The sequence below is a fragment of the Gadus chalcogrammus genome, chromosome 11, assembly GCF_026213295.1.
Source record: "Gadus chalcogrammus isolate NIFS_2021 chromosome 11, NIFS_Gcha_1.0, whole genome shotgun sequence".
NCBI classification, from domain to species: domain Eukaryota; kingdom Metazoa; phylum Chordata; class Actinopteri; order Gadiformes; family Gadidae; genus Gadus; species Gadus chalcogrammus.
In genome coordinates this window covers 10589202-10614914 of record NC_079422.1, presented here as the reverse complement: position 1 = coordinate 10614914, position 25713 = coordinate 10589202, and the positions used below count along the sequence as shown (strand labels likewise).

General features: G+C 45.1%; 1 protein-coding gene across 2 annotated transcripts in view; it reads left to right on the top strand.

The window, feature by feature from the left end:
- The window catches only part of si:ch211-113g11.6 (uncharacterized protein LOC559008 homolog), a 29063-nt gene extending 3763 nt beyond the window's left edge, over window positions 1–25300 (top strand). Inside the window, exons 2-14 of one of the 2 annotated variants that reach the window (XM_056601263.1) lie at window positions 891–1030; window positions 2269–2331; window positions 5097–5192; window positions 5728–5833; window positions 7682–7792; window positions 8090–8229; window positions 9627–9805; window positions 12766–12874; window positions 13917–14124; window positions 18617–18732; window positions 19408–19580; window positions 20412–20467; window positions 21146–25300. In XM_056601263.1, the coding sequence (XP_056457238.1) occupies window positions 891–1030; window positions 2269–2331; window positions 5097–5192; window positions 5728–5833; window positions 7682–7792; window positions 8090–8229; window positions 9627–9805; window positions 12766–12874; window positions 13917–14124; window positions 18617–18732; window positions 19408–19580; window positions 20412–20467; window positions 21146–21495 (1847 nt within the window). In that variant the 3' untranslated portion in view covers window positions 21496–25300. Of the gene's footprint in view, window positions 1–890; window positions 1031–2268; window positions 2332–5096; window positions 5193–5727; window positions 5834–7681; window positions 7793–8089; window positions 8230–9626; window positions 9806–12765; window positions 12875–13916; window positions 14125–18616; window positions 18733–19407; window positions 19581–20411; window positions 20468–21142 lie in introns of both variants that reach the window. The other variant, XM_056601262.1, reaches the window with a different exon arrangement.
- Window positions 25301–25713: the final 413 nt, after the last annotated feature.

Here is a 25713-nt window from a genome sequence, read left to right as displayed (position 1 = left end):
ACACACACACACACACACACACACACACAAAAAAAAAACACACACACACACACATACCGAAGAACACAAACACAGACAAACAAACCCAATCACAAACACACAGGCGCACTCGCAGAACACCTCCCCCACACACCGACACCCACACACACACACACACACGCACACACGAACACACACACACACACACACACACACACACACACACACACACACACACACACACACACACACACACACACACACACACACACACACACAGACACACCAACAAACACACACACACACACGCCACACACACACCCACACACACAGTAGGCTAACATTGCTAAATTTCTGGCCAAAGTGAAATCCCAATACCCAGACTCATAATTAGATGTGTCAGGCTGGCCTTGTTTTACACACATAAATATGTGAGAAGCTCCTAATGAAGTAGCCCTCTCATTATCTCCTGATGTCTTCATTACAGTAACACACCCACTGCAGATACGCCACTGGAAGTGGGGAGCGGAATCGATCCACAGTATTTGCTGTTCCTTGAATTATACTCTATGCTATCTCATTACCACTATCCAATGCTATCCAAAATGACCCCCTGTGAATTCAGAAGCTGCTCATTTAGGATCAGGCGAGTTCCTACTATGGACATGCAAAGCAAACTTTTTGAGCATGGGTTGACTTAGTGGAAATTGAAACCAGGTATTGGGTTAGGTGTCAAATTCCCAATAGGGAGCTTGACCAGTTGAGCTATTCTATTCTATCATATTCCAGTAAGAATACATACATGAAATTCCCATGATATCAATTAATTTCCATGCATTCAAAATGTCAGTTCAACTACCACAGGTCAGTTTTAATTGCCCCCCCCCCTTCGGTTTGGTTTTCCCCACCAGGACCCCCCCGGTTCCACTTTGCCAAGCCTGAGAACTACATCAGCATGTACCACCAGGAAGGTACCAACACGCTGTACGTAGGGGGGAAGGCCATGGTCTTCATCCTCACCTTCACCGACCGAGGGGTCCGCGACCTGCAGGTAACACATGGTCCGTTGGTTATGTTCAGTTCTGGTACTGGCTGGAGAGACTGAAACAAAACCAACTGCTCTATTTGCTCTGGGGGGCTTCTACAGGGAATAGGCATGAGAGGGAGGCTGAGAGAGAGACAGAGAGAGAGGAATGATGAGAGAGAGAAAGACAGAAAAAAAGAGACAGGGCAGAGACAGAGAGAAACAAGCCAAGCTTATCTGAGACCCCCTTATGATAAGAATACAGATGAAGATTGCGTTTGTCATTTATATCAATTTTTATGCTGTTTTTCTGGTCTGCGGCCTTACAATTCAAACTACCCTTTTAACATGAACGTGTGAATCCTCTTAAGTGCTACACAGTTCAGTGTGCTTATGACAATGAAATATAGCCTATGCAAACAACAAAATATATATGTATATAGTATAGGACAGTTTTTTAAAAATGACGATGTTGTGTATTTAATTTGTTTTACGAAGAGCTGTTCCAAGTCCCCACACGCATCACCAGGACAGACATGACCAACCACATCTACCAAGTTTAGTGTGGACATACGCTGGTGGTGTCGGCCTAGCCGACGGCTAGACAGCTACGCCCTTCTCTTCTGAAAGTCCAGAAACGACAGTAGAGCTCGGGAATGAATCATTAGACACTTCTATCAGAGAATAGGGAGCGAGAGGACAGTTGGAGCCGGGGTTCTGACCTAGTTAAACGGGTCGATGACAGGACCGAGACAAAGAGGAGGAAGAGGAGGGCGCCTTGTGCATACATAACGCAGCTGTACGGGCTCATAAGGTAGCTGGCAGTGGGGGAAGTCATTACGCCAAGCTAATAATGCTAATGCTGCATTAGTGATTACTCACAGGGGGGGGGGGGGCTGATGTCTGCACTCGAAGCAGACAAGAGAGCGGCACTGCAATTAAGGCATTTGATAGGAAATAATTACAGAGCCTGGAGTCAGCCTGCTGGCTGCACTCCTGCTGCTCACAGCCTCACAGAGTATTTGGTTCTTATTGAGGACAGTTTTTCTCAAAACACAGAACAAGCTTTCATCCTTTCCATGTCTTTGCTACTCTCTTTATCCACTTGTGTCGCCGGTGGTAGTGTGCAGCGTCGAGGACGCAAGCAACTTGTGTTCAATGACAACAAAGTGGAATCTTGAAAGTGAAGGTGAAGATGGTGCTTTTGAGTGTGAGGAATGTTGTGGATGAACGTGACACGCCATTCCTCTCTCACCTTGCCACAGATCCCTGTGGAGAGCGATGACACCGCCAAAGCCACATGCATGGCCAAGGCCGCCCCGCCCAAGGTATGCTTCCATTTTACCTCGTTCAATTCATGCATCTGCACAACCCACCTAACCTTTCATGACCCCGAACATACACTAGAAGAGGGTTTATCAACCAACTATACAGCCGATGTATTATTAGAAAAGGTTAGCTCTAACTTGTAGCTGAGCGGTTTCGCAGGTAGCCCTACTCACTCAATCCGTGACCAGTAACTTCTAGGTGGACATCTCGTCGCTGTCTCTCCTTTGGTCAAATCAACATGTGTGTGAAATTGCTTGGAAACAAACTGTGATCTTGATGTTGCATATGCCTGGCTGTCACTGAGCATATAAAGCGTTAAATATTTTTGGGGCAATTGTACTGTATATGATCCTCTAAGGGGGTTTGTTTTTGCTATCGATCGGCTCAGATTGACATTATAAGTGTCTGACAACATGAGAGGATCCCTGCAGAGAAATCAAACAATTTTCTGTTTGTTGTTGTGTCTTGCCCGAGGAGGAGTCTCTCTCTGGCATCTTGGGCTGTCTCGCGAGTTGAGTTGAGGAAACGTCAGTGAAAGTTGAGAGGAGCAACCGGTAATGGTTTGTTGTGGTGGACTACAGAAAGCCAAAGTTTGTGGTATCTCGATTTGGGTGACTGACTGTTGAGATTTCTGTAACAACTTGAGCAACACTTGGTTGGACACAATAATAAACAACCTGACTCAAGAGAAATGTAAAGAAACAATCAAATTAGTCTGTAGGGATCCTTTCCATAAAGCTGTCAGACATTTTAGTAACAATCTGAGCCCCTCAGTGGGAAAAAAAAGAGCTTTTAGAGAGAACGTACATTGACAGGGCCCAACAGTGCCCCAAAGGATTACATTGTAGGCCGTTTTGAGGATTACGGCTGCAGCATTCTCGCTCAATAATGGACCAATCTCAAATATTGTTCTCTGCGTTAGTCCCTTAGACCTAACATGAGGGGAAAGTATGGTTTCCCCTCATGTTATCCTTGAAAGGGGTTGTGAACCCAAAACGTCTTTTATCATGGTAACATGTCTAATATGATCATCACCATTGTACTTTATTTCATTTTGTCGCAGCTTGAAAAATAAGAAATGAAGAGAAAACTCAACAGTACAAGATAACTATAACTAAATCCCCTTTCTTAAAACAGCGTCTGGTGAAACCACCTCCAATTGTTGAAACGTAACAAACTTTTCAAAAGTAGAGCAGGTACAAGATTCAAAATTTTATTATTATCAAATCTACGCTTAGTAAGCCTAGCTGGGCCCACAGGAAAGCTTGGGCATGCAGCCCCGCTCATCAATACACCAATTAGTGAACAACATCCAAGCCCCGCCTTTTGCTTTGATGGACATGTACGGGAGTGGGTTCTGAAGCCCTGCTGCGATGTGGCGTTCATGTTGCAGACTCCAGGTTTTGCTGCTGCTTCCTTGAGTGGCCTGAAGCATGTAGAGAGAGGCCTTGAGATGCTGACGACCTCTACTGGCAGATATGCCGACAGGCTGCCCACGTCCCCTCCCCCGCACACCTGACCCCTCTTAAACCCATAAATATCTGTCAACACGATGTTCATGTGTAGGCTGGTCTGGCCTCCATGGATTTTTTTATTTTTTTTATTATTAGAGCGGATTCGATGAATATATTTCAGGAAACTATATACAGAATGTAAAATGAAATCAGTTGCTGTTTAAGTAAATCCCATTTTAAAATATTCCCTTTTTTGGATAGACGATTTGGCCTAATATTTAAAGATTGCCTTCCATTCTTCTTTCTTGGAATAAATCAGTTTTTAGTTGCTCTTAAGTAGAGTAAGGTTGAGTGTGATTCATTTGCGTTCCTTCTTTTATTCCGTACACGCTTTATCTCCTCATTATAAACACTTTCCTTCTAGATTGTTAGTAAAAGTCCGATTTTTCCCGAGGTGGCACTTAACTGGGCTCTTGGATGGAATCGAAGACAGAACGTGTGCTGCTCTCTGTGCTGTGTGGGGGAAATTATTCTCATTGGACGACCTGCCGAGTCTCGGGGGGATTAGTTCCATTCTCTCTCTAATGAATAAGTAATTTATGTGGAGGGCTGCCACTGCAGCATCTGCGTTGTTCTGTGGCCGACGCTCCAAGCTCTTCTTTCGGTGTGGCATAATGTTTAGACCCTGGCCACAACCCACATATTCTCTAATCTTCAGTGTTTTTATTTCCACTTTTGTCCCAACCGCCCCTCTCCCTGCCGTCTCCTCTCGCCTCATCCCTCTTTATTATCCGCCGTTGTCTTCTCCACACTGCTTTTGTATTCCTCTCCTCCGCTCCTCGATTCCCCGCCTCCCTCTGGTCCTCTTCTCCCTCTCGTCCGTCTGCTCTTTCATCCTCTCTCCTCTCTCCCTCCCTCACACACATATTTGTTTTTCCTTATTGCCTCTCTCTCCTATCGTCTCCCCCTTTGCTCACTCTCTCTCCCTCCCTCTCTTCTTTTCCCTCTCCTCTCTCGCTCTCTCTCTTATTTTCTCTCACTGCCTCTCTCTCTTATTTTCTCTCACTCTCTCCCTCCCTCTCTCCTTTTCTCTCTCCTCTCTCCTCTCCATGCTTTGTCCCTCTCCCACGCTCCTCATCATTCTGCTTCTCTCTCAATCACTCTCTCTATCTCTATCCTCCCCCCCTCTCTCTCTCTCTCTCTCTCCCTCACACACACAATTGTTTTTCTCCTTATTGCCTCTCTCTCCTCTCGTGTCCCCCTTCGCTCACTCTCTCCATCCTCTCCCCCGCTTTCTCTCCCTAACACAGTTGGAGTGTGATAATTTCATCACTGTCGTCCAGAAGGTTAATGACACCTTTGTCGTGTGTGGAACCAATGCTGGGAGCCCCAAGTGCTGGTTGCTGGTAAGCAAAGTCTCTGAATGCAACACACATAATGTGTGTTTCTTCATCATCTTCTGTACATAGCCTGAGAGAGACTCAAAGCCCCCGCATCTCCTGCTGTCTTTCCGTGTGTGTGCAGCTGCACTTACATTTTTCACGGCTGTCGCTAGGGAAAAATTATTAGAGGAGGAGGCCGATTTCGAATATGTGCTTAACTGTTGGTAGAGGGTATATAAGAGGTTGCTCTACACGCTTGTGGTTGTTGTTTCAGGGATTCGCAGTTTGGTGTCACAATAAATAAGATAAAGCTGTGATAAAACAGAGGCGGAAATAGACTGCTTCTACCAATTGTGACGCGAGTCATTTTGCTCAAAGGCAGACTCTTATTTTCTCTTATAGAGAACAAATCAAATTGCTTCTAAATTCCATCCATCATGAATTGATGGATGGAAAATGATTTCCGCACAGGGAGACAACTCTTCCTCTGGCATGCCTCACCGTGTTGAATGCAATCTCTGCCGCTCCATGTTGTGATGTCACTTCCCTCCTTGCCAAGGTCAACGAGACGGTGCTGACTGATGCCCAGGGCAGTGGGCTGATTGGCTCGCCGTCCGACATTTCCCCACCGTACCCCTCCCAGAAGGCCATAAGCCTCGCCACAGGTAAGCTTAAAGCGGTGAACACAGTGTCAGCGCTGCCACTGTCCCCAATGTTTGCCATTTGTAATGAGCGGCGTTTAGCTCAGGAGGTGGAGCGGGTTGGCTGGTAACCGCAAGGTTGCTAGTTCGATCCCCGGCTCCTCCTGGCTGGGTGTCGAGGTGTCCCTGAGCCAGGCACCTAACCCTAACTGCTGGCTGTCGCCTTGCATGGCTGACGCCGCCGTCAGTGTGGGAATGTGTGCATGAATGGGTGGATGTTAGGCAATATTGTAAAGCGCTTTGGGTGGTCACTGGTTACAAAAAAGCACTATATAAAAGCAGTCCATGTACCATTAATGCCGCCGTCGGTTAAACCCACCTTCACAGAAACGCAGCTACACAGGTTGTAGTGACCCTGACACATCCGGGGGAAGGGTCTGTTTTTGTCTTTCCTGCTCCGTTTTCAGCGTCGTTCTTGATCGCGAACAGACCATTTGAGGAGAGGAGGTGTGGCAATATTTTCATCATCTTCCCATTGTTAAGATTACCAGATGTCAAACTGAATCAGGGGCGAGGAATCCTTTTGATGATCGACAAGGAGAATGCAGAATCATAAAAGCAAGGCCAGGCGCTGGCACCCATCACCTACCTCTGGCGGATATCCGACACAGTATAAATGAGCCTTCACTTTTCACTAAACCTATTCTATGGCGGGACTTCTCACATCCCTCTTGATGGTGTTGTGTCATCCTCCAAAATACTTACACCCAGATTGATTTCCTTGTTGCGGTTTCGAGTAAGAGAGGCAGCTGTGTCTTTTCAAGTGGTAGACCCTCTTTTTGCTAGCGCCACTCTTTAAATCACTCTGAAGTGTGAGGAGTGGGCGGAAGCTCTCTGCCTTACCAAACCATGATGGCGGCTCACGCATCCAGGGCACTGTTTAATCTGCCTGTTTATCTCTGTTGTTAAGAAGACACATCCGCAGTCAATAGTCAGTTCAGTATCTCGATCCGTTCACCAGACAATGCCTGAGTGCATGGATTAATCCCCCTGTTCTGCTTGAATGGGTCCCCAAACATCAGCCGTTTACCAGCGCAGCCCATTTAATTAACCACACAGGCTATTTGAAACGGGAACCATCAGGCTACACCCTAATTTAACCATAAAGTTGTTCCAACACATGATCGCGTTCAATGAGTAACAGCAGTTTGGAGACAAGCAAAGAAATCAATTCTAGCTGTAGATGCAAAACCGGGTTAAGTCACTCTCTTGAGAAAACACAGTTAATGCAGTGGGCATGCGCACGGCGGACATGGATAGAATCAATGTTATTTCATTCTATGCTAATTTGCGATGACTGATGTTGTTTCAGTTTCAGCTGTTCGATAGTTTCACCAACGAGCCAATCAATTTTAGGGCACAATTCTGATAATTACATGGTGGAAGGAAACCATTAGTGTCACAATGCCAAATGCTTAGCCGTTGGATTGCTATGGAAACAAGCTCCTTTGGAATATGCTGATGGCGGTGAGCTTAGCAGTGTGGGAAATTATTCTGCATCTATGTCTTGATTTTCCTCTCATTCTTGCAGATGTTCTTGCACCTCTTTTTTCTCTCCCTCTCACCATCTTGATTTGATCTCCCACTCTTTTCCCTGTCTACCTCTCTCTCCACCTCTGTCTCTTACCCTATATATCTCCTCCTCCTCTCTCTTTGTCTCTCCCTCTCTGTATTTCCAGGTCTCCCGTAGCACTCTAGCACCCTTTTCCCCTCAATCCTGCTCTCACCCTTTTATCAATCTATCACGCTCACTGTCTCTGATTCTCCCTCCCCCTCCTCCCTTTCCCTCCCCCCCTCCCCCCTCTCCCTCAGACGGCGGGAGCCTCTACTCAGCCCTGTCATCGGTGGGGGGTCACACGGGATCCATTCGCCGCACCTTCGGCTCCCAGAAACTGCTGAAGGCTGAGAACGTCTGGTTGCTCAGTGAGTGACCGTGGCACTGCTGCTGCATCACAATATGAGCATGGGGGGCTTCCGGAACATAAGAACCATTTAGTTAACTTCACAATATTCAAGATAACTTGTTATTAAGCCTGGCGTGGATTATTTTCATTTTACGGGAACCATGTCTGTGAGGTTTGTGAAGATTGTGTATTGGAGTCATGAAAAACAATGAGTCATTTCTAGGTTTGGTTTCTAAATGCAAAACTTCTCACTCAAAATATATGAACAAACATAAGGCCTCTTTCCTAGGATGTTTTCTTTTGTGACTCCCCACAGATCCCCAGTTCGCCGGTGCAGCCATCATCCCGTCCTCCCTGAAGTACAAGGAGGAGATCTACTTCTTCTTCAGCGAGTTCAACAAGACGGCCCGGGTGGATGAGGAGCCGTATCGGGCCCGCATCGGGAGGATCTGCACTGTGAGAGAACCCCCTGACTCGTGTTGACTCCCAGGCTCAGCCTCTCATTAGAACACGTCACAGGCACAGTGTGCCCTAGTGATACCTCTCTGTTGTTAATGCGGTGATACACCGATTTAGTCATCTAGGGACTGATAGTCATATTCATAAGCTAATAGGTTGCCACGGATACCGATTTCTTCCCCGGCATGACCTCATTGTGTCCCGAGTTCCTCAACAGTGGATATTTTCATAGCGGCATGGGGCTAAAACAAAATGGCTGTTTTGGGGAAATAGCACACATAAATCTGAAGTCAATGCCGGCCGTCTTCAACAATAACAGACATCTTGGCCTTTTTATCAGACGACGTACTTCTGTGGCCTATATGTTGTTGCATCATTTAATGCTACTGGTTATTATCTTGAAAATTCCCATACTGTTACTTAAGCTAACTGGCCTACTGAGGCTAATTAATGCCTCAATCAAGCCTCAATCCTCAGAATAACCATCAAAGAATGGGGTATTCAAATGAGCCGTTGCATAGTGCGGCAATATTTCCCCCTATGGCTTCTACAGATATGTGTTTTATCTCGTGCCTCGTGTTGAAGATTAAATATTAATTTGCAAGTGCGCAGTTTGGGAATACATGAAAGGAGATGAGTCACAACCAGAGCAGTACCATCGCTCCTATGTAGAGCTAACTGGGAGAGTCTATCACGATCGAGAGTTATGTTAATGCTAACATTAACGTTCATTCGTTTGCTAGTTAAGCGGTAGTTTCCACTCCTGTTTACGTCCTTTTTTGTTCCCTGATATCACATACCATTTTGTGCTGAGCTGGGGAACCCCCTTTGAAGACTTAATGCCCTTTACCCTGTTGCCCCTGCCATGAATATGTCAACGTATGGGCCCTTTGGGCTCATTTCAGGAATGAAGGACTAGAAAAATACACCTGACGTGACCAGGACTTTGAAGAGCAATGTCTCCAGCCACCATTTTCCTGGCAGAAAGTCACAAAGTCAAAGTCAATCTAGGTCAAGTCTTTTCAAGAATCAAACGCCCAACCTAACAAACTCATAGGCAGGGGCGGAATGTGTGTGTGTGTGTGGGGGGGGGGGGTAGGTTGCGAGGCGCTGGCCGGGGGATCCTGACAGAGATCTTGTGCATTTTGCGATTGCTCGTTCGCGTGACCTACTACACAGCGGCCGCTGGGGGCTGACAGCCGCCCGAATTACTGCCGCGGCCCACATAAGTGGAACGGCCCACCAGGAAACCTCCCGATCGTCCCGATGGCGACCCCGCCTCTGCTCATAGGGTCAATGTGAACAAACCCATGATTAGACCAAAAGATTGGGTGTGTAGCTTGGAGTATTTGGAAGGATATATTTGAAACGTGTGTCACTATCCGAATCCCCAGGTGGACGAGGGAGGCATCAAGCCGCTGCTGACCGACTCGTGGACCACCTTCATGAAGGCGCGTATGATGTGTGGCTCTGGCAGCACCCAGCAGCAGTACAACAACATCCGGCAGGCGGTGGTGCTCACGGCCCAGGACAAGCGCGCTGGCGTGCTGTACGGACTGTTCTCCAACCCATGGTGAGGCCAGAACTTCTTCCATTTCAGTGTAAGGCATCTATCTGGTTTTGATGGATGATGTTATACATCTAAACCCAACAATGTCATGCATTCTTAGCATTGGTGGCCCCTGGGGGGGAATTGAACCCGTACCTTAAGCCATATCTATTTATATGAGATTTGGTGAAATTTTGTTTGGTGGAATTAGCTTTTCTGTGTCTTACATTACTGATACATTTGCAGTATGGGTAGCCCCCGGTGATGATCACACCCCTAACCCTGCCAGTGTTAATGCCATGTTCTACCCATTGAGACAAGACCACGATTTAGACTACAGAAACATTATCTGCACCCGCAAACATCCTCCACACACACACACACACACGCACAAACACTTCTGCACAAGCAGGCGCACAGAGACACACTGCCATCAGCTAGCCACACACGCTTACGTAAAAACATGGAGCTGCCTCCATGTCTGTTGATAAACATATCAACAGATGTATTTTTAGATCAACAGGGAAATATATGTAGTAATCATTTTCTTTGATATTATGTAAAGTTTTTGAAGTTATATGAGATATCAAGGCTGACTAAATAGATAAAAATGGTCCAGAAAAGTCATAATTCAAGAGATAATTAATTAACTGTTTATTCAATTAATTAAAGACTTAATTAACTTACTGTTTATTCACATCTCTTTCTGGCTCATAAAAACAATTACGTTCTTAGATCTATTCTGGGGAGAAAGTGCTAACCTTACGCATTGGCTCGTATAAGTTTAGCTGCTGAGTGAGCAGCTAACAATCAGAGTGTTCCACTGTATAACACTGAGGGCCCTATCTTGCATCCAGCGCAATTGACTTTCTACCCTGACGCATGTATCGTTGCTAGTTTGCAACTGGCGCAAAGCGTTCTCTTTCCTTCACCGCCACACGTCGGTAAATTAGGGAATGATCTTGCGCCCAAAGGGGCGGTTCGGCGAAAGGAGGAGGCGTGTTCTGGCGTATCCCTGGTGCTATTTTGCAATTTCAGAAAACAATCCCGCCACAAACCAGGAAATACCTGGTTTAAAAGCAATGGCGCATTGCTCAGATGCTATTTTAAGGGCGATGTATAATGTTGCTTGTGCACCTCGCGCATACACTTTGATTCTCTCATCTACCTAGCCACACATTCTTGGTAAATTATTTGGGAAAGAACAGCTGATACAGCGGCAATAAGTTGTACTTTTAAATGAATGCATCTGCAAACACCGTACAGCAAAGACATATTTTCTTAAGACAGACATCGTGTACAAGCCCAGAATTTTTAGGTTTCATGATTATTTGATCATGAGAAAACATTGTTTTACCGCAAGTGTGTGTTAAAAAGAATGAACGAATGCGGGCGTGCGTGTGTGAATGTGTAAAATAATGAATGAATGCGGGCGCGCTTCATTCATCTGTTTAAACACATGCAAACTAAACACGTAACGCATATTACAGTCCATGGCAATTTATATTAACGGGGGGACACATGCATATTAGGAACACAAGTCGATTACGATAATGCATACAATACTGGTAAGAAACAACAGTTGTTAATGTAGGCTATTGCGTATGTCATTAAATAGAACGACAGTTGCCACATATCATATATGTGTTAAGTTTTCCTTGCCGAAATGTATTTGAGTACTCAGTATTTCTAAAGTTGTGGAAGGAAACGCTATTCCATGTGTGAATTAAGGCATATTATATTGGCAAAAACTGAACCATTTGAGGTTTAAAATTCATGTGGTCATAAATTGTCTCATCGGAGACTGCAAACACACTGTCAAAATATAAGCTTGTCAGATTCAAATGCGCTCATGGCTCTTAAAGGGGATGGGAGATGGCACCCTCATTGGTTTATTGCACGTCACGCCCAAACCACACCTTCGGATAATTAGGCTACTTCAGACAAACCCTATTTAGATTTGCGTCGGACGCAAGAGTAATTTATCCATCGGTAAAATAGCAGTTCCACAAAAATACTTGCGTTTGGTGCTTCTCACTTGCATTTCAGACTGTTAAAATAGGGCCCTGAAAACCATTGATTTTTAGAAATCATTTTAATTTAAACTATTTATTTTTTATCAAAACTGTGAGATGTTGAGTTGTTTTTCATCTTTGGCCACTTGATGTTTTCAGGTTGTTTTGCACTTCACTAGAGCTAGCAAAAAAAAAATGAATTCACCTTTGTGTTGTTCAAAGCAATACTTGAATGACTTTAGCTTCAAGTTCATATAATACTTGAGAGTTCCTGTCTAATAGTAATATAAAGACACAGTTAAAATAGAACCATCAGATTGAATAATAATCCCCCAGAAAAAATACACAGAAGGGCAAGGCCTCGCCCAGGAAATGACAGTCAGCAAGGAATCTATTTTAAACCACATGCATCAATCATAGGGGTCATATTCTGTACATTTGCAGACACTTTTATCCAAAGTGACTTTCAAATGCAGTCTTAATGGAGAAGCTAGATCATTTGGACACCTTGCTCAAAGATGTCTACAAGTTGGCTCAGGACGTTTGGGATTCAAACCCGGTACCTTTGGCAAACCCTAGCAACTACCCTATCTCCTACCACAAAGAACCCTGGCCTCAGGGTGTGGCTGAACAGGAGGCAGTGGTGCACCTCTCTGGTGTGTGACTGGGCTTAGAATACACCATAATAGAACAGGACAGAATCCTCAGTTCAGACCATTTCAACTCTGACCCCTCGTAGTGCATCCAATCATTCTACGGCTTTGTTTGGCATTCTAAGTCCAGGGGAGTCCAAGTACCAACGGCTTTCTTCATTTTCCAAATGAGTTAAAGGCACTGAACTCGCCTGTTGTCCTGGATATTCCAAACGCTCAATCAGTGCTCGTCGTGGGCTGACTGCTGATGACTACTTTTACATGATGTTGTTTGGTATGTGCGCCCAGTTGGTGACAGTGAGAGTTGTGCCCACAGGGGGAGAACAGTGATCTGTGCCTACTCCATAGAGGACATCGACCAGGCCTTCTCCACCTCCAAGCTACGAGGATACAGCAGCCCCTTCACCGGAAACCGCCCCGGAACGGTGAGGAAGAGACAGCCAGAGGGACCGAGATAAAGAGAGAGAGGAGGAGATAGAGAGAGAGAGGGAGATAGAGAGAGGGGGAGAGATCGAGAGAGGGGGAGAGATAGAGAGAGAGGTACCGAGATATATATAGAGAGAGAGGGAGATAGAGAGAGAGGGGGAGAGATCGAGAGAGTGGTACCGAGATATATAGAGAGAGGGAGATAGAGAGAGAGGGGTAGAGAGAGAGATAGAAGAAAAAAGAGAGGGGGGGAATGAGAGAGGGAAAGAGGAAGTTAAGTAGAGAAAGAGGGGGGATACAGATAGTTAGAGAGAGGGAAAGAGAGAGAGAGAGAGAGAGAGAGAGAGAGAGAGAGAGAGAGAGAGAGAGAGAGAGAGAGAGAGAGAGAGAGAGCGAGAGAGAGAGAGAGAGAGAGAGAGAGAGAGAGAGAGAGAGAGAGAGAGAGACAGAGAGAGACAGAGACAGAGAGAGAGAGAGAGAGAGAGAGAGAGAGAGAGAGAGAGAGAGAGAGAGAGAGAGAGACAGAGAGAGACAGAGACAGAGAGAGAGAGAGAGAGAGAGAGAGAGAGAGAGAGAGAGAGAGAGAGAGAGAGAGAGAGAGAGAGAGAGAGAGAGAGAGACAGAGACAGAGAGAGAGAGAGAGAGAGAGAGAGAGAGAGAGAGAGAGAGAGAGAGCGAGAGCGAGAGAGAGAGATTTAATCTGAGGTCAATTAAACCGGCTGTTTATCATTCAGTTGAGTATTCTGCTAAACGGGGGAAACCTCGCAGGAACACAAAAACACCAAGCAACACGAGTCAGCTTTTATTTCCAAGAAGCGATGATGTCTGGCCTATATGTGAAGACAAAAGCCCCAAGAGGGTAACACAAAACATGGAAGGAAGGTTTTTTAATTTGGATATTTCCGTTTGAAGCCGTCTCTCCTCTGACCACCACTCCCTCCCCCTTCTCCCCCCTGTCCCCCATCTCCCCCCTCTCCCCCCTGTCCCCCATCTCCCCCCTCTTCCCCCTCTTCCCCCTCTCCCCCCTCTCCCCCCCACCAGTGTGTCCGCAGGAACTCCACGGCTGGGGGCCACAACGACATCAAGAACCTGGGCATCATCCGCTACCACCCTGAGATCGAGGACGTGATCCGGCCGGTGGGCGTGGCGCCGCTGGACCTGCCAACCGACGACCAGATCACCCACACCGTGGCCGACATCGTGCTGGCAGTCAACGATGAGCACTACAGCGTCCTGTACCTGGGGACCGGTGAGTGTGTGTGTGTGTGTGTGTGTGTGTGTGTGTGTGTGTGTGTGTGTGTGTGTGTGTGTGTGTGTGTGTGTGTGTGTGTGTGTGTGTGTGTGTGTGTGTTTTTGTGTGTGTGTGCGTGTTTGTGTGAGTGCATGTCCGCGTTTCTTTATGCACATCCTTTATTGAGGTTAAACCTCAAAGCTTGTTTAACTGTGTGTGCGTGTGTTTGTGTATGCATGTTGTTGTGCGTGTGTGTGAGTTATGTGTTATGTAAAGTGTGTCCCTGTGCATTAATACTGCTGGGACGGTAACATTAACAGTGACCGTCTCTGAATGGCTAGAATCACCCACATGTTCTTTCGCTTTCACGTGGTGATCTTACATTATGTGCCATCAAATGTCTGACTTTGTTGTGAACGACCTTCTCAGTAGTCAAGAGGAGTAGCCAACCTCCTGTGATGGATAGTGGCACTTTGGAGCCATCTTGAAAGTCAGAGCGGTGGCCATTAACAAAGCCAGCCGGCCTTGGCCCCGATAAAACTACAACGGTAACTAGATGCACTTTGGGAAGCTCTATTTGCCGCCCCTGGTGATGGAATCACCAGAGTATATCCTGCACTGCGACAGCGGATGGTGAACCAATAATTATAGCAGAGAGCAGCGTGGTGGCGGGAGGACAAATCACTCTTAGTTTGCAATGGTGGGTGGGGGGGGGGGGGGGGGCAGACATCTGCTGCTGTTGTTCCAGAGCAAGGGGTGGTGCAGGCCGTGGTGAAGGTTGGTTTAATGTTGACCCTGTCAGACCAGTGACCTGGTGCTGTGTTGTGTGGTCTCTATGGATTAACATTTGCCAGACCCAACCCATTCAAGACTGGTGTATTAATTCCTGTTGCCATTGACAAAGAAATGAAAGACCCTCCCCAGCCCTCCATGGTGCACTCTATCTGATGGCATTCTCACCTGGTGGTGGCACATTGATTTATGCTAGTGTTTATTTGACTTTGAAATGTGAGCCCCCCAAAGCACGACGTTATCACAGATGATCTAATGCAAAATAATCAAATAGTGTCGAATGAAATCGAATATAGTTTGTGGTACGGACTAAAGATCCAGCTAGATGGATATTTTCATCAGGACGTGTGTGTAGACGCATGTGTTTTTGTGTGTCTGGTTAACAACACCGTCCTTCTGCCGATCAGGAAAAGAGAAAGAACAGTAGACGTAACGTTACCCATTCCATTTCCTCCTCCCAGCTTAAACAAGCAGACCCTTTTTTGAGTGTTGCGTTGCCATGGTAACATATTTAGACCACAGAACCCCCCCCCCCCCCTGTTCCCATTTCCCGGGGTTAGGAGGCTGATGAAACGGGAATGCAGATCTGAGACGGGAGCACTGGGTGGGGGAAGTCCTCCCACAGCGAGGATTGTGGGAAAGGGAACAGGGTGCTGGGAAAAGCTGGTTGTAATTTTCTTATTTTCTGTGAGAAGAAGAAGCTGTGAGAAGAACACACTGTACTCTAAACAGGCTGCTGGCAAGCCCTTTCATTTCCACTCTCCATGCGCACACAGACACGCATCTATAGACTGATGAACACACACAAGCACACATACTTTCATGGACACATTCAAAGGCAGACACACACCGACACGTACACACTCGCGCGAACAAACAGACACACACAGACACACACAAACACATTCATACACACACAGAGGACAGACACACACAGACCCACAGACACACACACACACACACAAACACACAAACACACACACACACACACACACACATCAACACACGCACACACACACACACACACACACACACACACACACACACACACACACACACACACACACACACACACACACACACACACACACACACACACACACACACACACACATACACACAGTCCTCCACTCGCTCCAACAACTCGGACTGTAAGTACAAGTACAAATAACAATTGGCTGAATCGCGGAGGATGTCAGACTTGACAGCATAAAGAGTGTTAGTGCTGGTGGTTGGGCAGCAGAGTGATTTACAGCCGGGGCTACTGTTTTGTCGCCCTGGGGGTATGTGAAAAAAACGGAAACAAACTAAAAATGATGAATTGATTGTGTAAAAATAGGAAGTAGATATTTTTCGTATGTAAAATTAATTTTCTGCCTCATGTGCATTGAGCTTGTGCGCTGCAGTGTTTTCTTTTTGCCACTGGTGAGGTAGAATGGGATCTGGGGGCTGCACTACTCAAAAGAGGCTGAGCACCGCTGACTCAGAAGACTGGAAAGCCAAGAGGTGATTTCTAAAGTATGTCTTTTGTCTCTCTCATGAAATACACATTTAACGCTGGCCTGGGCCTGAAAAGGAGTGTCAATAAGATAATCGATTCGCCTGCAGAGCCAGTCTTGTTCGCTTTGAGGCGTTCATCTATGACAGCCACACAACTATGGACACGCCCAATCTCGTCTGATCTCGGAAGCTAAGCAAGGTCGGGCCTGGTTAGTATTTGGATGGGAGACCGCCGGGGAATGCCAGGTAATGTAAATGGTGTCGGGTGGTGGCCAATAGGCGGCACTCTTCCCTCTGGCCATTACATTAATCCTGATGCGTTTTCAAAGATATGGGTCAGAGTCCTTCACAATGCTGCAGGCCCAGTGGTACATGGCAGCACATCAGGAAATTCAATGTGTGACATGTGAATGAGCCACCGTTTGAATATTGAGTGGTTGGTAGACTACAAACCTGACAAATTGTGTCCTTTTGACGTTCAAAAGGACACAATTTGTCAGCTTAACTATCTCGTCCATGACTAGCTCAGGCCCACTGAGCTCTGAATACAAATCACCTCTGATGTAGACGGCACACACCAGGCACGCCATGGGTGGTTACGCCATGATTAGACTCAAATAGCCTACGTGCTATTCTGCCCCACGGGTCTCCGACATCCTCGCCTCCACCTGAAAAACACCTGTCACATGACGATGAATGCCTAGAGTTTAGACCTCTAGAAAAAAATCCACGTTTGGCTTCGTTCTGTTTTCGACTCTGATAACCCATGTGTCTTTTATGATGAGGCAATTTGCCTCTCCTAGGAACCCAGACCTTTTCCATTACATGAGCAGAACAAGCGCTGAGAGGTGTGCAGGTCAGGCTGTAGAAATTGGTGAAGAACCTATTATGTTTGACTAAGAGTCAGACCACCCTACCTTAGAGAATATCATGTTCCTGCAAAACCTATGAGACTGCAATGAAGGGGTTACATTGAGAAACATCTAGAAGGCTGTGGTTGTATTCAGGGTGGCTCAAGGTTCGGGTGCATGTATGTACTCATTTGGATGAATGAATGAACAAATGCAGGGACACGTGAAGGCTTAAAAACGACTCACATGGCAGAATTTAGACTGATTATCTTGTCTTTTCAGCGTAATGTCAGCTGGTTCCAAACGACCAATGAAGGGCAGTTAAAGGAGAGGGAAGGGATGTAAGAGTTAATTAACAAGATAAGATAAATATCAGAGGAAAAAGAGCGTAAAAGATAATACAAATTTAAAAAAGCTTTTAATCTGCCAGTGCTTCAAACTGTATTATCATAATTATAGGAGCAGATGTATATGTCTCTGAAAAAATCATTGTTCGTCGAAAATCAAGTTAAAAGAGTCGAAGCAGGGAGAAAGGAAATTCAAATCAAACATAATATGCTAGATATATTTGTAGCGCATCAAAACACTGAGGAAGTGTAAAGTGAATGATAAGCGAAATATGAATACAGCTCAACAATTGCGGCTTTAATAGATACAAACCTGCTCCCATAGAAGCACAGCATTATACCTCAAAATGGCAGAGGGAGTATTAGCAGTTGCACTCTCATGGCTGTGATAGTGTGCTAGCTCCTTCAGAAGCCTACAAAAGACCTCTCTCTTTCTCTCTCTCAAGGCATCACCAGGCACGAGGCTATATGCCACACATCCTGCACAGATTAGCAGCGGGTTTTAAGCTGTCAAGCTCAAGACTCCATCACTATTTTTGTATTTGTTTTGAGTGTGTGAGTGTGCTAGAGGCTTGACCCACAAGAAAGCTCTGCAAGCCGGGTGTTTGTGTGTCTGGATGTGTTTTTGTGTGTGTGTGTCTGTGTGTGTGTATGTGTGTGTGTGTGTGTGTGTGTTTGTATGTCTGTCTGGTGTGAGACATCTGAGTGTCTCTTATGTTTGCATAATATCTCAGTGCCTCATATTATGTTAATGTATACCCTCTGTGTGGCTGTTTCTGTCTTTGTGTGTTTGTGTGCGTGTCTGTGTGCGTCTGTGTCGGCCCTCGTGTCTGCGAGATCCATATGCGTGTCTTGTGCGATGTTTAATATCTCTGCACCATGTCTTAGTGTGTGTGCGTTTCTCTATCTACTCACAACTCCACAGAGAAATGTGCCAGTGCACATTGTATATCTGATCTATCTTCCATGTTCCCTGTGATTGTGATCGACCCTGACGTGCTCCTCTCTCTGCTCCACCAGAACAAGGCAAGGTCCTCAAGGTCCTGCACACCAGTGAGGACGCCTTCGTCATTGCCCAGTACACCCTGTTCCACAATGAGGGCCCCGTCCAGAACATGGCCATTGACGGGCCAAAGGTAATGAGCTACAAGTTAGACCATTGAGCGCTCGACTAAAACCTTCAAAGTAGTCAACTGGACACGTGACACCAGGGCACACCTGGCGTCACAATGTTATTCCACGATTGAAAAAATGGAATAACATTCAATTTTACCCCAGGAAACAATCAATGTAAAACGATTGAGGTCATCGTTTATGGGTGACGTTGGAGAATTGTTGCTAAAGTTCGCCATTGAGATTTGTTTTGCTTGGACGCACCCATCGAACGCGACCCCAACATGATCGGTGGGGCGCATCCCATTGATTATTATGGCAGCGTTTCCCAGCCAAATGCAAACGCTGACAGAACGCTCACTCAACCCGCTACTCAGCAGCTGAAGTGGAGCTGATCCTAAGAGTGGTCGAGTGCCTTAGTGGACTGCTAGCAATAAAATGCTTTTGTTTGTAGTCTTAGAAATGTATTTATTTATTACAAGGTTTATAACCAATTCCAATCAGTCATATAACTTTATGTATAAAGGGAGATTTGTTCTATTTTTATTAATCACTGTTAAACAAACTAATTACTTAATTACTTAATTTTACAAAAATATTTTTTATATCTTTTTATGAAGCCTAATAGGCGATGACACATTCATCACCACATCATCGTCTAACACCCCATCATCCTCTCCTCCTCCCGCTTCTCACAGGGACACCTCTATGTTGGCACAGCGATGGAGGTCCAGAGGCTGCAACTGGCTGACTGCGGTCGTTATGGTGACACGTGCAGGGACTGCATCCTCTCCCGGGATCCGTACTGCGGATGGGACAGGGCCAGGAGGAAGTGTGTCCCCATTCCAACTGGCTACAACATCACCACTGGGTGAGTTAGGAAGTGGCCTCGCTGCCACCAGGCTGCTGCAGGCTCCGGAGGACCACATAAAAGCCGGATGCAAATTGTGTTGTCACGGTTACGGCCCCACGTTCAATATTATGCTGCAGCCTCTATGGCTTAATGACGAAGCTATATGATGCGTTCACTGAATGTCTTTTCTCTTTTGTTTCCTTTTCCTTTGTGCGTGTGTTTGTGTGTGTGTGTGTGTGTGTGTGTGTGTGTGTGTGTGTGTGTGTGTGTGTGTGTGTGTGTGTGTGTGTGTGTGTGTGTGTGTGCTTGTTTAAATATTTCTCCATTCATTACGTTCTTGAGAAAATCAAATGAAAGACAAAGAGAGAGAGAGACACTCATACACACACAAACAGAATAGCGCTACAGAAATAGATTTATTCGGCGTTGGCAAAATGTTTCATCTTTATTTATTGTTTGCACTTATAAACTGCAAACAGATAATAAATATGTTATTGTAAACTAACCTCATCATTTATTTAAGCAGCATGAGAAATCAAACGCCTGCAAGCTATGTTATGAAGTCATGTGTCCATATTTTTACGAACTAAATTAGAATGTATTTTAAAGTCTTTTGGTGTTTTGTAGCAAGTAAATAACCATGGAGGTTAACGGCAGAGATATAAATGAACCAGGACTTCACAGAGAGTGCCTTTTCATTTTAACTTTGTGGATCGGAAAGAGAGATTTGTTTTAACAGACCTCTAATTCTTAGCCCAATAGTTGATCTTCGACTTACAGGCAATTTATTTTTGTTGCTTACTGTTACTAAATGTTTCCTCTCTCCCTCTCTCGGTTATTGTCCAACAGGTCTCTGATTCAGAACCTCGATCAGTCCAACGCTTCTGTTTGCGGGGTAGCTGCTGGTGAGTGTAAATCATCGTTCTTTTCTTCTCTTGTCTTAATTAAATATTTCAGAGCTCCACAGCTACAGATTATTATCATATAATTGAGGCCCGGAAAAGAGCCTTCAGGGTAAATACTTTCTTCAAACTATCAACTGATGCCCTGCTTCCAATCCCGAAGACGGGTTTTAACCTTGGGAAGAGTGATTTACAATGAATATGTACGATGGTGTTGGGGGATACAGTATGCAGTCTTTTCTGAACGGCCAAGGCCAAACTTCATGAAAGCAAAGAAGTAAACAAAATGATGTTTGTAGTTTCCACTGAAGAAAATTTTAGACAGTTATTTTAAGCCAGATGCCTTTGAGCTATGAGAGCTGACGCAGCAGCCGTAAAAAAGTCTCAGTCGAATAGTTTCTTGGAAGAGATCACTGACTCTCCTCTCAAAAATAGTTGAACCATTAGGAATTACTGTATATTCGTTTTTAGATGCATCTACAAAGGTATCAACTCTAGATTATGCGTTATGATTTCAAAACAGAACACACAAGTATCTCAACTTCTTCCTTTTTGCATGATCTCCTCATGATCATGAAGATATCCACAGCTAATATATTCACACTATATTACAAAATGTTCAATAACGGTCCAGAAGTTCCATCTTATCGTCATTTCCCCTACCTCTCCCTTGGTCAGCAGCCCAAAAGCAACACAAAACCTCCCCCAAGAACGTGGTGGTGGGGTCCAGCACCTCTGTTTTCCTGCCCTGCCCCGTGCGCTCCTTCCACGCCACCTACCGCTGGGAGATGGACAACTTCATGAAGAGCTACCCTTGCCTGTTCTCCGGGGACTCTTGCGTGCTGGGGCCCACGGCGGTGGACCTGCCCCTGAAGGAGGGCGTGTTCCGCTGCATGGCCACCGAGGACGGCGTCAAGACGGAGGTCATCTCCTACCGCTTGGTGTACAACGCGGGGCCCCTGGCCGCCTCGCTGGCCTCCACCCTGGGCTCCTCCCTGCTGCTGGCGGTGGCCGCACTCTGGCTGCTGTAACTCTAGCCCATGCCAACGCTAACCCCTGTCTCTGTCTTCACCGAGGTCTCCATGGGGACAGGAGGAATAAGAGGCGGGCGTGGCCACCGTCTGAGGTCCAGGTCAGGTTCGCAGAGCATGGAGGTACAAAAAGAGTTTGAGATGCTCTCCTCGAGGAACCTTTTTCTCCCGTATTGATTTTATTATTATTCTTTTTTTATTTTTTTGGGGGGAAAATGTGTGAAAAAAGTTTTCAGGCCGAATGTCAGATTCAATTGATAAAAAAGCATAATTGTAATGGTCGTAGTATGAAAGCTGCATCAAATCAAAACCACATATTTTACAATGAGTCGTCTGCAAATTGAAGCATACGTTGCGTACGAATTATAGGAAACATATCAAGAATGAATCTAGATCCACACTCCGACAAGTGCTTTGCGAACCTTGCCTTTTCTGACTTAAAAATAAAATACATATCCGACAAGTGGAGTAAAAATACAATACTAAGCCAATTACAATATTTCCGCCAGTCCGCAAATCACTTTAATAGCTATACTTAATAGTGCTTATTTGTGAAATTGTGAACCTTTATCACTGCTCATACATCTAAACACACCTACACACATGCTCATTGAAACTTTGTTCGTACATCTAGCTAGTGCATCTCTATAAGTAAAGGAAATAAATAAATCTGATAAGGAGATCTTATGAAACTCTAAGAAAGCCTTAACTCTTTTGGGACATTGGCCCCTAAGCACAATCCTTTGGCAGACGAGGAGGCGGTGAAACATGGCCGCAACGCTTGTCTCTGTAAGCACTGCAGTCAAGCGCGACGACAGTGTTGGGGAGCAGGCAGCCGCCTAATGACAGGAAGTAGGCGGACGGGTACAAACTCATTCTGGAAACATCACTGTGTCTCAGCAAAAAAGGCAGGGTTTGGTCGTATTTTATCTTACTCTTTGTTCTTGCTGTTTCTTGCTCTGCTCTGTGCTTTTTATTTAAACAATCGTGTGGTAATAACAACCCAAATATGTGATATATTTTTATCATACTATAGGGCTTGTACATCGTGACGTCACAATGCAATGGCTGCCTCCGTTTCGGAAGTATAGGAGCAAAGGAATGTTATTGGTAGTGATGGTGTTTGGTTATTGTTTAGTGATTAATCGTGAAATTATTTGTCCTTACCGGTGACATTGTTCTGTTTGAAACTGCTGCAGCGTTTCTCATGCGAGATGTGGCAAAACAAAGTTTTGATAAGCCTAGGTTAGGGTATTTTTTCGTTTAGGGTTTAAAATTACTACTACCCTCTTGATTCAACACAATGGGGGAGTATCGCCAACAAAAAATCCCATGATGCATTCTGATGTACAAGCCCTATTGCTATTACAACTGTAGAAAATATCAAGTGGAAATCCTTTAAGAAATTTGGATATTATGACCAAAACAGAAATACACTGAACCTAAATACAAATATTTTATTATGCAGAAAGGGAGTCCATGAAATACTGTGTATCCAATAATGTAATTATAAGTTAGTAATTCGTATTTTATGGATGACGTGCCATAATGCCATAAAGCAGCGTAAAAAAAAAGAGCTAATACAAGATGTTTTCTTTACTTTTCACGCTTTGTTGGTGGTCAGACTATTATGTTGACCCGACAGCGTTTGTCTCTGACTCTGGCCCCAGCAGCCAGAGCAGCCAAGAGGGCTCCTGTGTGTACCATTCAGCTCATCCTGGACCCAAATGCATGACTTTTGCTTTACATTCATCCCTCATCCAATGTACAAACAAAAAATGTATTGTAAATGTGGTGTGCTTTTTTGCTTTCACATTTTCAGTTCCAAAAAAGACATCCACATGATAGTGCAATGGGCAGAGGAGGATTAAAGTTTCGTAGTTTGTGTGTTAGATTTGTTGTTTCATAGTTTAACCTGAGAATAGAAAGAAAGGTTGTGATTGTTACAATATGCTATGTGAAGAATGTTATGTATTTCATTGCTCTGCCAGTGCTGAATCCTACCGTTGCTGCCTATGTATGTGACTGTATTGTCTTGTTAGTTTGAGGTTTTATAGGCCATAGTTATAACATGATGTGTAACCATCGAATACTTTGACCGCGACCACCCCACTCCTGCCAAGGGAGACCCATGTTAACAGGCAGACCTTGACTGGGTTGATTTTCATACCCAGCCAAAGCGCCCAGAAGAGAAAGAGATGGCATGATTCACTATCTTAACCTAGCGCCAGAGGCCGATCCCAACGCATTTTGCTTAACCTCCTCATGTTATCATTAACAACAAAACATATTCTCTCTGTGGTGTTGACTGTGTGACAGTTACACTGCTGTTGTACTACAATTTCCACTCATAAAATAACACTGAATCTATAGACCAAAGGCTTGCACGGTAATTCATAATATAGCGGTCGCTGCAACTGGCCACGGAAATCATTGTTAAATAATATTGCTTCCCCCCGGCTTAACCAAACTAATTATTATGTCGAGGGCAACATAAATAGGCCTAGTCAATCAGACTTTGGGGCCGACAGACAATGATTATTAATTTCGGTCCAAGGCGGAAATATATAACAATGGATGAATCTTGCCGTCAGTAAACAGTCTCACTCTGCGCCTGGTCTGGTTGTTTTTGTCCTCCTAATGTGAGGGCTGCTGCTTACTGCAATGCACTGAAACAGACTGTGAACTGTGTCGTATACTAGCGCTTGTCCACATCCACATGCCTGGTGGTTGGCTTGTTCCCCTGTACCAATCTATTGCAGCAGACACTTCATCCATGCAAAGGGCTTAGAGACATCGCAGCACATTGGGGACTGAATCCAGTACCTTTTGGCAGAAAGGTACCCCCCCCCCCCCCCCGAGCATCAACCCCAGCAGAACCATATGGCCCAAACACTGCTAGTTACACATGCAAGAAGGCTTTGCTTTATGAGGAGTCCAAAGCCCCACCGGGCTCAATCTTAACTGCTGTAATCTGTACCATCGTGTTTTCTAAAAACACAATGTTTTGTGTTTTGTGTGGATCACAGAGCGGCACGGCGCTGCAGCCAACAGCAGTTCAATTAAGAAAATGTGCCTCGGCGTCGGCCATTGTTGGGCCCGTGGGGCTTCCTCTTCTGCTTCCCTTGTTCGGTTTCGGTTTTAGCACCTCAATGAAGGGCCGTGTGTCAGAACGGTGGATGGTAAAAGCAGGCAGTGAGTTGAGGCTGCAGCATAGATTATGTTCACTCTTCATTGCCGCTCTGGCCGGTGCTACTGGTGTATTATATACAGACGATTCCCATTGAGCACTTTAGTTAATCACCCCCCACTACAGGCCATCGCTCTAATGACATCACTTAATACGCCTAGCACAGCACAGGCTGCATCTGCCCTTGAAACTGGCTCAGAGCTGCTGATGCTTCTGCTATTGCTGCTGCACCCAAGGCTACGGCATACTACAGGTTTTTAACACACAGTCATACTCATAAACCGGCCGTTTAACAAAAACACTGGCTTTCAGGCATTCAGGACCTGTTGCAGACGAATCAGCTGGATTGGGTGAAGTTAGTTGTCCTCCGTTTCTACTTCGGGTTTTTCGAGTGCCAAGTAGGCAACTATATCTTATGTGTGTGCCACAATTATGTGTCTTGATATCTATATCGATTTATATATAAGTTTAAAGATAACATGACAGATTAAAGTGATTTATATATGTTCCATGCCCTTCCAATGCCACCTCATGTATTTTTAAAGGACATAACATCCATCCATAATGACGTGTTTCCCAGAATTTAAGATGTGCAGTGAAAATTAATAAAGTACTCAAATGATATCTCTCACGTTTTGCCTGTCAAATTGATCCTGTCAAATACACATGTAGGCTAATAGCCTTTGCTACATATCTATTAACCTATTTATACAGATATCTATCTTAATAGCCGTTGATCTGTTTGGATATATCTGTCTAGTCATTGGAATGCTAGGAGTATGGATCATTGGAGGGGATGCATGCACTAACAAGACACAACTAGACACAAAATGGTTGACGACAGCTGAGAATTCAAGATAGGAAAGCTTTACCGCCATCTTTAGGTCATACAGAGAAGTGTTCTCTTTAAAAATGAAAAATGGACTAGTGTTATTCATGAGAGTAACATCTATAGTAATGTATTAATGATAATGATAGAAGTATAAATGTTAGTATGAATAGTTATAATATTTAGAATAATCCTGACC